The sequence below is a fragment of the Acomys minous genome, assembly GCF_964271855.1.
Source record: "Acomys minous genome assembly, chromosome: 12".
NCBI classification, from domain to species: domain Eukaryota; kingdom Metazoa; phylum Chordata; class Mammalia; order Rodentia; family Muridae; genus Acomys; species Acomys minous.
The window spans coordinates 105497573-105511450 of NC_140493.1; the positions used below are offsets into that span (position 1 = coordinate 105497573).

Sequence of the window (13878 nt, forward strand, 5' to 3'; positions counted from 1 at the left end):
ATAACTAACGTCCCTGTGAAGCTCTTCTCGCCCCAGGAAAGAAAGGGTTCGAGTATGACCCAAGGAGTTCCAGGTCACTATAAGGCTTTGGCCAGCAAGTACCGATTCAGCACAGCGGCCTTTAACTACCTCGCTTCTCTAAAGAAACAAGCACTTAGGCGACTGCCACCAAACCAGATAACCTCCAATGTAAAGTTCTATCCTGAGACCTACATGGAGTTCGAAATGAGCCTCCTGCAAGCTGTTCTCCAACCCGCACGTGTATCTGTTTCTGTCCCAGACACGCCCTACACCGAAAGCAGGGAGGAGAAGGGAGAGAGGGACAAGTTGTAACAGTAAAACACAAGCGCCGAAGGGCAGGCAGCACTGCCACCGTGGCTCAGGGATAGGACCAACACGGCTCCCGACCTAGCGAAGTACTTCCGCCCCCATCCAAGATGGCGGGGGGGCGGGACCGGGTTGGCAGGCGGAAGCGGCCGGCGGATCTGTGGCTTGGCACCATGGCGGCCGCGGCCGCCTCCCCCTCGCTGAAGCGGCTAGATCTGCGCGACCCCAACGCGCTCTTCGAGACTCATGGAGCGGAGGAAATCCGCGGGCTGGAGCGCCAGGTTCGGGCGGAGATCGAGCACAAGAAGGAGGAGCTGCGGCAGATGGTGGGCGAGCGGTACCGCGACCTAATCGAGGCGGCCGACACCATCGGCCAGATGCGCCGCTGCGCCGAGGGCCTGGTGGACGCCGTGCAGGCTACCGATCAGTACTGCGCCCGCCTCCGCCAGGCTGGCTCCGCGGCGCCCCGGGTGCCGCGAGCCCCGCAGGTCAGTCCGGGACCCGAACCCGCCACGTCCCGCCGCCCTCACCGCCCGGCGCCGGGCGGACCCCACCCCTCACCTTCCGCCGGGGGAGCCCGCCCCTCACGCAGATGTGTGCTCCCGGGAGGCGTCTGCCGGGCTGTCTTCCAGACTCTGGTCCGCTCCCGAAGAGCCAAGCGGCCTTTTGCTCCCTCCCGGAGCCTTCCCGGACTTCCGGACGATTCCCTCGCCGCCCCTGGGTTCCCCGGGCTCTCCTTCCCTTTTAACTGAAAACGCCAGGGGTCTCTCGACAGTCAAGGCCGGATTTCTACCCTTTGCTCGCTCGCACCTTAGCGTCTAACTCATTCATTCCTCATCCCACCCCGTCCCCAAGCCTGGAGAATTTGGGGAGGGCAGCCTCAGCCGACAGGCCCTCCCCCTTTTAGTAGGTGAACTATTTCGTTTTGGGCAACGAAGGCTGGTCTAGAAAGTTCTAACCATCCTATCTTCCTCCTCTGAAACATTAAAGACCCTGTGTATACGATGGGGTGGGAAACACATCCTAGCATTGGGTGTTGGCCTTGGAATGCACAGAGGGCGAAACGGGAGGGTAAATATTTTTTTACCTGGAAGAACTTACTGTGTAACAGAAGAGATTACAGAAGCGCTCTAACCCTCATTTGGAGCTCGCTCTCTCATGCTTACCTACCTTTCAGAAAATTCCAAGCCAAAAAAACCTAGGGAATTATGATGAAAATGCACAAAGAAGGTTGGAAATATGTCGGCCCTTATCACTCCCTAAGCTGTACACTAAGTACAGTTACTTTCTCAAATGACCGGACTTGTATGGCTAACTTCGACTGTATAGGCCTGGCTTTAGAAACATTTTGGTTTTTGTGGTTAGGACTGATGCATTCTGGGGCAGCCCCACTCACGCCTTCTCCCTTCACATCACCGGAGCCTCCCCATTCCTCTCCAGAAACTTACATTCTGAGCAAAGAAATAAATCCATGGGAAGTTGAGTTTTTGTTTTTGTTATTAATGTAATTAATTTAGAATAGCAGTAGGAAATATTTTAGCATAAAAATGATTAATCACCAGAACAGTAGTTACATCCTTTTTAACATAATAGTTTGGAAGGAAGTGCTTTGAGCATGGGTCCTTCAATAAGGACAGCTGAGATTTGAACACTGAGGTCTCTCTGTTGCTGGCTATGCTGCTGTATAAAAATATTTGACACTGGATAATTCAAAAAGAAGAGAAACTCATTTTCTCACAGTATCGGGGCCTGGGAAGTCCACCGTCAAAAGTTAGCATCTGACATCTGTTGAGGACCTGCTTGCCTCTCATGGCAGATAGGGAGAGGCACAAAAGAGCCAAAGCAGGGCCCACCCCTTACCTGCCCCCTACACATCACTAAAGAAAATCATGAGAAGATCATGAGGTGAGAGGGCCAACTAAGAGGCCTCTCTGACTGAGCCAGATAAAGATTTGGTACAGGGATGGTTTTCTTTCTTTCTTTTTTTTTTTTTTTTTTTTTTTGTTGTTGTTGTTGTTGGTATTTTTCGAGTCAAGGTTTCTCTGTGTAGCCTTGGCTGTCCTGGACTCACTTTGTAGACCAGGCTGGCCTCAAACTCACAGCGATTTGCCTACCTCTGCCTCCCAAGTGCTGGGATTAAAAGGCAGGGAATGGTTTTTTTCAAGACAGTTTCTCTTGTAGTCCTGGCCTCTCTTTGTAAACCAGGTTGGCCTCGAACTCACAGAGATCTGCCTGCCTCTGCCTCCTGAGTGCACCTGGCAATGCTTCAAATCTTGATCTGTCGCCCACCTTCTCCCAAGTCTGTATAAATGGCGCCATGCTTTTGTTTGCTCTTCTGACGTCCCTTCCGCCCTTCAGCCACAGCCACCCTCCGAGAAGTTCTACAGCATGGCTGCCCAGATCAAGCTGCTGTTAGAAATCCCTGAGAAGATCTGGAGCGCCATGGAAGCCTCTCAGCATCTCCAGGCCACACAGCTGTACCTGCTCTGCTGCCACCTGCACGGCCTGCTCCAGCTGGACTCCTCTCCCTCCCGATACAGCCCTATCCTCTCAAGATTCCCCATACTCATCCGGCAGGTGGCAGCAGCCAGCCACTTCCGGTAAGTGAGCCCGCTGACTTAGCCCCTACAGAATCACCCCCTCGGTGTTCTCTCCTGATACACTGAGGCAACTTCACCCCAAATGTTAGCCAGTCCTTCTTGATCTTTGTCTTCCAAGGTCAACTATTTTGCATGAGAGCAAGATGCTGCTCAAATGCCAGGCTGTGTCGGACCAGGCTGTGGCCGAGGCCCTCTGCTCTATAATGCTCTTGGAGGAGAGTTCTCCCCGCCAGGCCCTCACAGACTTCCTGCTGGCCAGAAAGGCGACTATTCAGAAACTTCTGAACCAGCCTCACCATGGTAGGTGTGCTTTTCTCTAAAATGCGACTCTTCAACAGGGGATGGAGGATGGAGCAGTGTGCCAAGGGAGCCTGAGGCATCCCGCGTTCTGTGTTCAGCCTTGCCAAAGGGGCCTGTTTGAAAGACGGTGGCTTCTTCCTACAGGCGCTGGTATCAAGGCCCAGATTTGCTCTTTGGTGGAGCTGCTGGCTACCACTCTGAACCAAGCCCACGCCCTTTTCTACACTCTGCCGGATGGCGTGCTGCCAGACCCATCGCTGCCCTGTGGTTTACTCTTCTCTACCCTGGAGACAATCACAAGCCAGCATCCCACTGGTGAGCTCAGAACGTGCTTCCTCATGCATAAAACTGATCTGTCACATCCCAGCTGCTGTGCTGGGCTCGGGATAAATCAGTGAACTGGGAAGGTTGAGAGCCCTGCTTTGTGGCCCGTCATAGTTGAGCTGCAAAAGCCAGTCGATGCTGGACCTTCAGAGGCGCAGGTTGCTGTCTGATGTCCGTCGCAGTCATTGCTGTAAATGCACGGTACCGGTTGCCCAGAACACTGGAAGGAGGACTTCCCTGGGGAAGTGACACTGCATGGAAAGCGGAAGGTTGGGAGGAGTTAGGGAGGGAGGAAGGGACGAGAGTCCCATCAAAGGAAGAGCAGGTTCCAAGTCCTGAGTGGAAGATGCCAGTAGCAAGCAGGTTTCCAGAGTGAGGGTCTAGTGAAAAGAGGCCCAAGGCATGGCCAGGGGCCAGGTGATGCACAGCTGTGTGGGCCTCGTGGGAGAGGCCACTTTGTCCAGAGATCAGGGTGTCTGCATGCCATGATCTCACAGGCTCGCTCCCTCTGCCATATGCCCCATTGTATCCCATACGTCTTTGGGGTAGTATTTTCCCAGGTATAAGGTTTATATGTGGCAGTGGAGTCCTGCAGGGCAGACTGATACTGAGAGCTAACAGAGGCTGCCACCGTGGTCCAGGGTCAGGCATAGGGTTAGGGCTTGGGTTAGAATGGAGCCATAGAGAGCTAAGTGGGCATCGATCTCTGTTGAGAGGACTGCAGATGAAGGCGCAGCTGTAAAGCCCATGGGGAGGGGCTTTACAGAGGGGATGACAGACAGATCCTGGATCCTAGGACTGCAGGGTCAGGTGGGGCTGCCAGCAAAGTGAACTAAGGAGGCAGGCACAGGCAGAAAGGAAGTGAGTACAGCACAGTTACTACCTGAGGTGTGTGTGTGTGTGCGCGCGTGTGCGCACACACACACACACACACACACACACACACACACACACACACGTACGTGCTGGCATGTAATCATTTACCCCTCTAATGAAAGCTGAGTCCTGACTGACCTGCCCTGGTATAGGAAAACAGACATATAGGGTTTCTTGCAAGGGCCTTGTGTTTCAAGTTGGGTGGCCTCTTACAGAGGCCAGTGAAGGGTAGTACCCAAGGAACACAGCACTGGCCTGTGGGATGACCAAGGGCAGGTTGTCAGCGCTTGTTCCCTTTGATCTTCAAGGAACCTAGGATGCCGAAGGAAGGAAAATGAATAGCTTACCCTTTCTTTGACAACATAAGTTCTGTTATTAAAATGTCAAGGACTGGTGGGCACAGTGGCATGCACCTATAGTCCTGGGCACCTATAGACTCAGAAGTCTGAGGCAGGAGGACCACTGGGACTCAGGGATGGAAGCCAGCCTGAGCGACAAGGCAAGACCCCATATCAAACATGGGAGCGGCAGGGGGTGGGGGGACTGTGGGTTGGGGTCGGGGGTCGGGGGTCGGGAGACAACATGACACTGCACAGTACTTTCCTTCTTTCCCTTGTTTACTCTCCGTTCTCTCCTGGCCTGCGCTGTTGTTCTCAGCCAGCAGATGGCAGTGTGGGGAAGCTGCTGTGTAGTGAGGGTCCACATTCCCTGCACTCCCTTTATCCAACCTTTATCCACATTGACCCATCAGGGATGGGGAGGAGGGGACTAGGTTGGAAATTCCCTTACGGGTTTTAATTTTTTTAATCTTTTTTTTTTTCCTGAAGACAGAATTTCACTGCATAGCTTTGGTTGTCCCAGAACTCGCTCTGTAGTCCTGGCCAATGTCAAACTTGTTGAGATCTACCTGCCTCTGCCTCAAGTGCTGGCATTAAAGTCATGCACCACCACCACCACCCAGCTCTTTAATTCTTTTATTTTATTGTGCATTGCTATTTTGCTAGCATGTATGTCTGCATGAGAGTGTCAGGTGTCAGAAGGTCTGGAACTGGAGTTACAGACAGCTGTGAGCTGCCATGTGGGTGCTGGGGATTGAACCCGAGTCCTCTAGAAGAGTGGCCCGTGTTCTAACAGCTGAGCCATCTCTCCAGCCCTTCTTTAATTCTTAATATGCTGCTGAAAGCACAGCCTGCATTCTTCTCACTTAGTCTTCTCTCTAGGGAAGGGCATCGGTGTCCTGCATGGGGAGATGATGCTCTGCAGCTGGTTCCGACACCTGCCAGCCTCCATTATGGAGTTCCAGCCAGTGCTACGGACTCTCGCACATCCCATCAGCCAGGAGTACCTGAAGGACACGCTGCAGAAATGGATCGACATGTAAGCAGTCAGAAAGCATCTTGACCTGCATGCAGTCATCCAAATGGCCATGCCTGTGAGGCACCAAGGTTCTCAGTCACCCGGGGAAGGGCCCACTTGCCAGCCGCCCACTCAGGGTGCACTGTTACCTTTGTCCCCACTTAGTACCTATGGGGGGGAGAGTGAGGAAGCTATTTTTTTCATGGGCTGGAGAATTGGCTCAGCAGTTAAGAGCTTTTTCTGTTCTTCAAGAAGACTAGAGTTCAGTTCCCAGAACCCACATCAGGCAGCTCACACCCACCTACTTAACTCTAGCTCCAGGGGGATCTGCTGCCTCTGACCTCTGAGGGACACAAACACACACACACACACACACACACACACACACACACACACACACACACACACACGTCTACATAATTTAAAATAAAATCTTTAAAAGATCTAATTTATCTTTCCAAGACAGTAAGTACGGGCTTTTCTCCTTATGTTGGAGGTCTGATTCCTCTGACCTTTTCTTTACTGCGTTGGATTTGGAGCTGTAGAACACAGTTGGCCTACAGAGCAGGCACAGACTCCCAGCTTGAATCCAGCTAGCAATGGGCTGATGTGCTCAGGTCACAGGTTTCAGATAGAGTCTTAACGAATTCTTTTTGAAGCTGGGCGTGGTGGCACACACCTTTAATCCCAGCACTTGGGAGGCAGAGGCAGGTGTATTGCTGTGAGTTCGAGGCCAGCTGTGGTCCACACAGCAAATTCCAGACTAGCGAGAAATGCATAGAGAGACTTCTCTTTTAAAAACAATATACAGCTGGGTGTGGTAGTGCATGCCTTTAATCCCAGCACTGAGGAGGCAGAGGCAAGTGGATCCCTGTGAGTTCAAGACCAGCCTGGTCTACAAAGTGAGTCCAGGACAGCCAGGGATGCACACAGAGAAACCTTGTCTTGAAAAACAAAAAACAAACAAACAAACAAACAAAAAAATCCACAGAGTCTAAGGAAAGTGGTCTCGTTACAGGTGCAGTGAAGACATTAAAAATGGGATCACCGACCTGCTTATGTATGTGAAGAGTATGAAAGGTCTCGCAGGCATCAGAGATGCCATGTGGGAGTTACTTACCAACGAGTCTGCCAGCCACAGCTGGGAGGTGCTGTGTCAGCGGCTTCTGGAGAAACCGCTCTTGTTCTGGGAGGGCCTGATGCAGCAGCTCTTCCTGGATCGGTTACAGGTGCGGTGGGCGTCACTTGGGCCACCTGACGCCCAAGCCTAGTGTGGCCTTCTGACTATGTTAAAACCTCCCTCGTGTATTGTTTCTTTTCCTGGTTTTTCACATCGGGATTTCCTAAAATTTAAAAGAGATAGCAGGCCATTGCCAGATGTTCCTCAGTGACTCTCTTTGGTCTCTGCTACACTGTGTTGACATGATTGGTTCTTTTTATCACTGTGACCAAAATACCTGACATGAATAATCCAAGGAAAGATGTGTTTTAGCTCAGAGTTTGAAGCAGTCAGGGCATGGTCACTTGGCTGGTTTGGGGCCCGTGGGGAGACAGAACACATGATCAGACATATGGTAGAGCTTCTCTCCCTTATGGCAAACAGAAAGCAGATGGGGGTGAGTGAGAGAGAGAGACAGACCCTAAGAAGACACTCCCAGTGTCCTTGCTGTAGTTAGGCCTACTTCTAAAGCTGCCACGCCTCCCCAAGTAGTGCTACCAACTGAGACCAAGGTGTTCACACCTGAACCTGTGCGGGCATTTCATGGTCAAGCTCTGATAGTCACTGAGTGGTAGAGAATGTTCTCAGTGCCAGGATTAACTGCCATTTCAACTCACTTGGAAACTTCCATAAAGTAGTGATGACTCAAACTGTTCTTGTTCTCTCTAGACACTAACCAGAGAAGGCTTTGACTCCATCTCCAGCAGCTGCAAAGAGCTTCTGGCCTCAGCCTTGCAGGAGCTGGAGACCAACAACTCCACATCGAATAAGCATGTTCACTTTGAGCAGAACATGGCTCTCTTCCTCTGGTCCGAGAGTGCCACCGACCTGCCTTCCGATGCCGCCTGGGTCAGCGTGGCGAACCGGACTCACTTTGCCAATAGTGGCCTCTCCATGAAAGCCCAAGCAGTCAGCCCTTGTGTACAGAACTTCTGTTCGGCTCTGGACTCTAAGCTGAAGGTTAAACTGGATGACCTCCTGGCCTACCTTCCCTCCAGTGATCCGCCACTGCCCAAAGATCCCGCCGCCACGCTCCAGGCTAAGAGCTCGGCTTTTGACAGATACGCAGATGCTGGGACTGTGCAGGACATGCTGCGGACTCAGTCTGTGGCCTGCATCAAGTCTGTGGTAGGCTGCATCCAGGCAGAGCTGGAGGCCACTGAAGAAGTCACACACAACCAGATGGATGTCCTTCACGGCACCAAGCTGCATGCAGTCCTCTTCATGGCCAGACTCTGCCAGTCCCTGGGAGAACTGTGCCCTCACCTGAAGCAGTGTATTGTGGGAAAGTGTGGGGGCTCTGAAAAGCCTGCAAGGGAGGCAAGGGCTCTGAAAAAGCAGGGGAAAGGGAGAGCTCAGGATCTGCTCCCTGCACAGGCCCAATGGCAGGAAGTGAAGGAAATTCTGCTCCAACAAAGCATAATGGCCTACCGGGTCTGGAGCTCAGCACTGGTCAAAGTGAGTGGCAGGACTTCTTGGGGTCCTTAGTGAGGTTTAGAGATGGGTAATGCTTGCTTCATAAGTGCTGTAATGTGCCAGGCAGTTCAGCCATAAACTCTTTCCTGTGCCTCAGCCTAGATTTTACAGCATGCCTTCCTCTTAGCAGCCTGGAAAGGGAACCCTGCTTCTTGCTCTTGTGTGTCACTACCACATGCCAGGTGGCACCTGGCATTACTAAGACGGCGAGCAAGTACATTCTTCTTGCTGTGTTAACATGCCAGGAGAGTGGCGCTAGCTACTCTCTCCCTCACACTGCTCATTTTAATGCTGCTAGGGCCCTGAGGAACTCATGTGGCTTTTCTCCTTTTATCACCAGTTTCTGATTTGTGGATTCACTCAGTCACTGCTTTTAAGTGATGCTGGCTCAGTTTTGGCCACCGCCACCAACTGGGATGAACTGGAAATTCAAGAGGAGACAGAGTCCGGCACCAGTGTCACGTCTAAGATCCGCCTGCCTACTCAGGTGAGTCTGTCCCATGCTTGGGTCGCAAAAGGGAGCTGCTCAGGGGAAGAAGAATGCTGCTGGGAAGCCATTTCCATAGGTACCTTCTGAGCAGCAGCTGAGAGGACAATGCTTGGCTGGAGAGGTCAAGTTGAATGTCGTGTGAGGGACCCAGGTGCTTGCTGGGTGCAGTTAGCAATGCGGTGTTGTTCTGATCTTTCAGCCGTCCTGGTATGTACAGTCCTTCCTGTTCAGCTTATGCCAAGAAGTGAATCGGGTTGGAGGCCATGCCTTGCCAAAGGTGACCCTGCAGGAGATGCTGAAGACCTGCATGGCCCAAGTCACAGCTGCCTATGAGCAGCTCACAGAGGAGAAACAGGGAAAGGTAGGCATGCAAATGTTTTCCCAAGCAAACAGACCTTCATCCTGGATCTGGGCAGTTTGTACAAAGGGAACAGAATGGTGTCATTGCCCCGTGTAGGCCCCAGTCCCATATACATGCTCCATCCTATCAGGAGAGACATTCAGCTCTATGGGTTGACCCAATCTCAAGGCCAAACTGGTCATCGTGAAAGTCATTAATTCATGACTGGTGGACAAGGTAAAAGCTTTCACAGTAAAAAAAAAACAGCTGAGTTTTGAGTCCATTTGCCTCTGCAGGCTCTGGGCAAGTCTTTAACCCCTTGATTAATCCTACTCAGGATTAAAGATGAGCTGCTCAGCTGGGAGTGGCTTTCCTCACCCACAAGAGGCATCACTCCCATGCCAGCTGCCAGAGGTTCCCTTTAAGATGAGGAGCAGGTCTTAGAGGCTCTCAGGCCTCCGCTGCACCTATGCCTTTGACCCTTTACTTATGCCACTGGGAACATTTAAAGGCAGGGCCAGTCCTGACTTAAGAGAATTTGGTGGGGCCGGAGAGATGGCTCAGAGGTTAAGAGCACTGACTGTTTTTCCACAGGTCCTGAGTTCAAATCCCAGCAACCACATAGTAGCTCACAACCATCTATAATGTGATCTGCCTCTTCTGGCCTGCAGGTGTACATGCAGGCAGAATACTGTATTCATAATAATAAATAAATACATCTTAAGGAGAGAGAGAGACAGAGAGAGAGAGAATTTGGTGATAGTCTCTCCTGGGCCCCAGAGCTCACACACCTCTCCTCAGGCAAGCCTTGCTCCTTTGCAGTAGCCACCTTCAGCCAAAGCCTGTTTCTTTTTTTGTTTGGTTGGTTTTAGTTTTTTTCGAGACAGGGTTTCTCTGTGTAGACTTGGCTGTCCTAGACTCACTTTGTAGACCAGGCTGGCCTCGAATTCACAGCGATCCGCCTGCCTCTGCCTTCCAAGTGCTGGGATTAAAGGTGTGCGCCACCACACCCAGCCCAAAGCCTGTTTCTAAGAGCTGAGTCTCTTCCATGCTCTATAATAGAACCAGGCTTCTATTTAACACTTTGGAGACAAACCTGGCCCTGTGTGTGTCAACAGTACCTTCTGAAACTATACAGAGCTGTAGGGCCAGCAGAGCCTGCAGCTGTTCAGGGAACCATGTAAAGAATGGCCCCTCACCAGCCAGCCTTCGCTTGCAGAAAGAAGGGACATTTCCAATGACCCAGAATCGAGCCCTGCAGCTCCTCTATGACCTGCGCTACCTCAGCATCGTTCTGACCAGCAAGGGGGAGGAGGTGAAGAGTGGCCGGAGTAAGCCAGACTCCAGGTGACTATTCCTACTGAGGCACCCCCAATGTAGCCTCTTCCTGATCTAGTTAATAGATAGCATCCTACTTAGGAGGTTCCTCTTGGGATTTTCCCATTTTACGGTGGTGGGAGCGCATAGCATTCAATAGAAGCCACATTTCAAGTCCAGGATTTAGACCTCTGCCCGGGCCAGTGGTAAACACAATCATGCAGCGTGCATACATGTATGAGCTGAGCACCTGCGCAGCCCCGAGGCTATGCCAAAGGGAAACAGTTCACATAGTAGTGTCCTGGGCGCTAAGCTGCCGGCACCATCTTAGTCCTCTCAGTAATGTATATGTTGGTGTGTGACAGCATCCTAAGCTGAGGACCATCTGAAGCCCCTTTCCTGAGGCGCCTCCAGAGAGCCTGCCACATCCTGCACACTGACTGGGTTTCTCGTAAATACTGAGTCACTGTTTAACCAGTGGGTTAAATACCTACTGAATAAACGCCACAGCCAGGCGAAGCCAGTCCTGTTTGGGAAGTGGAAGTCACGGTCTGGATGTAAGCCTTATAGGATACGAAGCAGCTCAGCTGGGTGATTCTGGGGTTTCTATCGCAGTAAAACACTGCCAGGTTATTTTCTGTCCAGAAGTATACAGAGAATACTGTTTGTGCCTCTTCTCAGGATTGAGAGAGTGACTGACAAGCTGGAGGCCCTCATCGACCCTTTTGACCTGGATGTTTTCACACCACATCTCAACAGCAACCTAAATCGCCTGGTGCAGCGGACTTCGGTAAGTAGGGTCACAGTGTGACTAGAGAGGAGACTCAAGTAAGTGCCTTGGGTTCAGATTACAAGCAAACCTGCTCCAGTCCTCCATGCACTGGGGTGAGATACAAATAGCCACTTCCCAGAAGAGAATTAGGTAAAATGCCGTAAGCTAGGAAAGCCATGTTGGAGATAAGGGTTAGTAAAGGTTATTTATGTGAGCCTCACAAGAATACATGGGTGCCAGCAGGATGGCCCCAGCTTTAATGTGTGTGCCAGCAACCTGCCAGACAGCGTCAGTCCCCAAAGGCCCACATTAGAAAACTGACTCTAGAAAGCTGCCTTCTGACCTCAACGTGTGTGTGGACGTGGACACGGACACACACACACTCTCACGCATGCCTGAGTATGTACACACACACATACATAAAGAAAATAAATGTAGGGTAGACACAGGCATCTTTAATCCCAGCACTCGGGAGGCTGGTGGGTCTCTGAGTTCGAGGCCAGCCTGGTCTACAGATCAAGTTTCAGGACAGCCAGGGCTACAAAGAAACCCTATTTTGAAAACCGAAAAAAAAAAGGGGGGGGGGGAACCTGTGAATTTTAGAAAAGAACTAAGTGGCTTTGAGATTCTAACTCATAGTACTGATTAAGGACTAATTTTGAAAAATTAACACATAAAAGTGCATCCACCAAAGGATGGTTAAAATGACCCACTGGTGAAGTGACTTGGTGTGGTGTTCTCTGTGCCCCTCTCTTTCTTACCTGCAGGTTCTATTTGGATTGGTTACCAGTACGGAGAATCAGTTTGGCTCCCGGAGCAGCACATTCAACTCCCAGGAACCCCATAACATTTTGCCACTGGCTTCCAGCCAGATCAGGTGAGTAGCTCAGGAGGCTCTGCAGGGCCTGCTGCCTCTTCGCCGCAATGAAACCTTCCTTCTTGTCTTGCTTGAGGTTTGGACTCCTCCCGCTGAGCATGACAAGCACGAGGAAGGCGAAGGCAACTAGTAGAGGCGTCGTAACACAAGCTCAGGTTAGTGCCAAGAAAAGAGGCCTCTCCTGGACCTTCTAACCCTGTCCCCGACTCAGAAGCCCTACCCCTGCCAGCTTGTTTAGAAATAAGCAATTACGCACCGGATGGCAATGCACTAAGGCTGCTTTTAATGGCGGCGCAATAGAGTACAAGGTCTCATAGAAAGATGCCCGTTGACTTGAGCAAATAGCCTCAAATAGAAAGACACCCAGATCCAGACCACAGGCTGTGGAAAACCATACAGCCCAGACGGAGATGGCTTCTTGCATTTTGTATGAAAGTGACTGTTGACTGGCACCCCAGCACTGTGATCAGAGTGTGGGAAGACCTTTTTGTCTTCAGATGGTCCCGCCTGCGCCTTTAGTTGGGTGGGAGATAGGAAGAAACGTGCTTTCTCAAGCACTGTTTTGTTAATACGTGGTTTTGTTTCAGTAGGACGCCATCCATTAAGCCTGCCGGAGCCCTCCTGGGTATTTCTGGATTGTGTTGTGTACATGTGTGCTTGACAGCTTCTCTCCTCACGGCACTGTTTGCTTTACTGTTAGAATTCCAGTAGCGTATCCTTTCCCATGTTCCTTGCCAGCAAACCAAGATCCCAAGTCCTGGCAAACAGTCCTAAAAAACAACACTTCTTTCTGAATTCTGGGCTTCATGACAGTAGCTCCTATGTCACATGGCTGGCCTTTCCATGCCATGACCCTCAGAGGAGCAGGCCATGGAAGGCACTGCATGTTCACTCCCTTCCTGGCATGGGCCTCCTTCACACTGTAGCTGTATCAGACTAGATGCCGCTCTGGTCCTGTAAGTCCCTCAGACCCTCTTCCTAGAGCCATCCCTGCTCCTCAGCGTTGCTGCCTGTGCTGTGTGGCCTGAGTGGGGTGCAGTGAAGGGGGAACAGGCAGGAGGCTACGGGTGGACGCTTAAGGCACTTCCTCTTCATCTGATGGCAGGTTGGCCCCCCGGCACTCTCCAGAGTAGGTGACCCAACGCATCCTGGCTCTTTATTCAGACAGCTAGCCAGCGAGGAAGATGACTCACCTGGACCTTCTTTATTCAAGCTGGCCTGGCTGTCTAGCATGACAAAATAGCATGGTAACAATGCCCAGGCTCTCTAATTAAACACTATCGCATTGTTTTCCTTAGAGGTGCCTCTGCTCGTGTTTCTATACCACACCAATCTTTCCAGTTCTGATGATGGGATGTGGCCCCCTAACAGGGCAGGGGCGCCCTCAGGCATGAGTTAAATCCTCACTCTCTCTTCAGCTACCAGGCAGTGTGTGCTTTCTCTGCAGGGACCACTGCCTTGATTCCGGGCACTGCAAGGGGTTGGCAGATACACTGTGAGTACACAAGTGTGTAAGACGGTTACTAGATTATGTCTTGGCTTTAAGAACTGCACAGTGTTCTCTATAGCGTCTGGGGGCAGACTACAAGAAAACAGAGAGCAAA

General features: G+C 51.4%; 2 protein-coding genes across 3 annotated transcripts in view; one reads left to right on the forward strand and one right to left on the reverse strand.

Annotated features, from left to right (window-relative positions):
- Window positions 1-1226, reverse strand: part of SLC39A11 (solute carrier family 39 member 11) — a 393631-nt gene extending 392405 nt beyond the window's left edge. The window contains exon 1 of the mRNA XM_084749393.1: window positions 889-1226. The gene's annotated coding sequence lies outside the window, so the exon portion shown is untranslated. The remainder of the gene's footprint in view (window positions 1-888) is intronic.
- Window positions 452-13571, forward strand: COG1 (component of oligomeric golgi complex 1). Of its 2 annotated transcripts, XM_084749380.1 has the most exons (15): window positions 452-815; window positions 2686-2927; window positions 3046-3227; window positions 3372-3542; window positions 5648-5804; window positions 6802-7012; window positions 7672-8460; window positions 8819-8965; window positions 9168-9329; window positions 10528-10655; window positions 11307-11415; window positions 12165-12274; window positions 12351-12429; window positions 12865-12899; window positions 13380-13571. In XM_084749380.1, the coding sequence occupies exons 1-14, from the start codon at window positions 501-503 to the stop codon at window positions 12877-12879; spliced, it is 2817 nt and encodes a 938-aa protein (XP_084605506.1). In that variant the 5' UTR covers window positions 452-500; the 3' UTR covers window positions 12880-12899; window positions 13380-13571. The 2 variants fall into 2 exon arrangements, with proteins under 2 accessions (XP_084605506.1, XP_084605505.1); XM_084749379.1 differs by lacking the exon at window positions 12865-12899 and having other exon boundaries at window positions 453-815.
- Window positions 13572-13878: the final 307 nt, after the last annotated feature.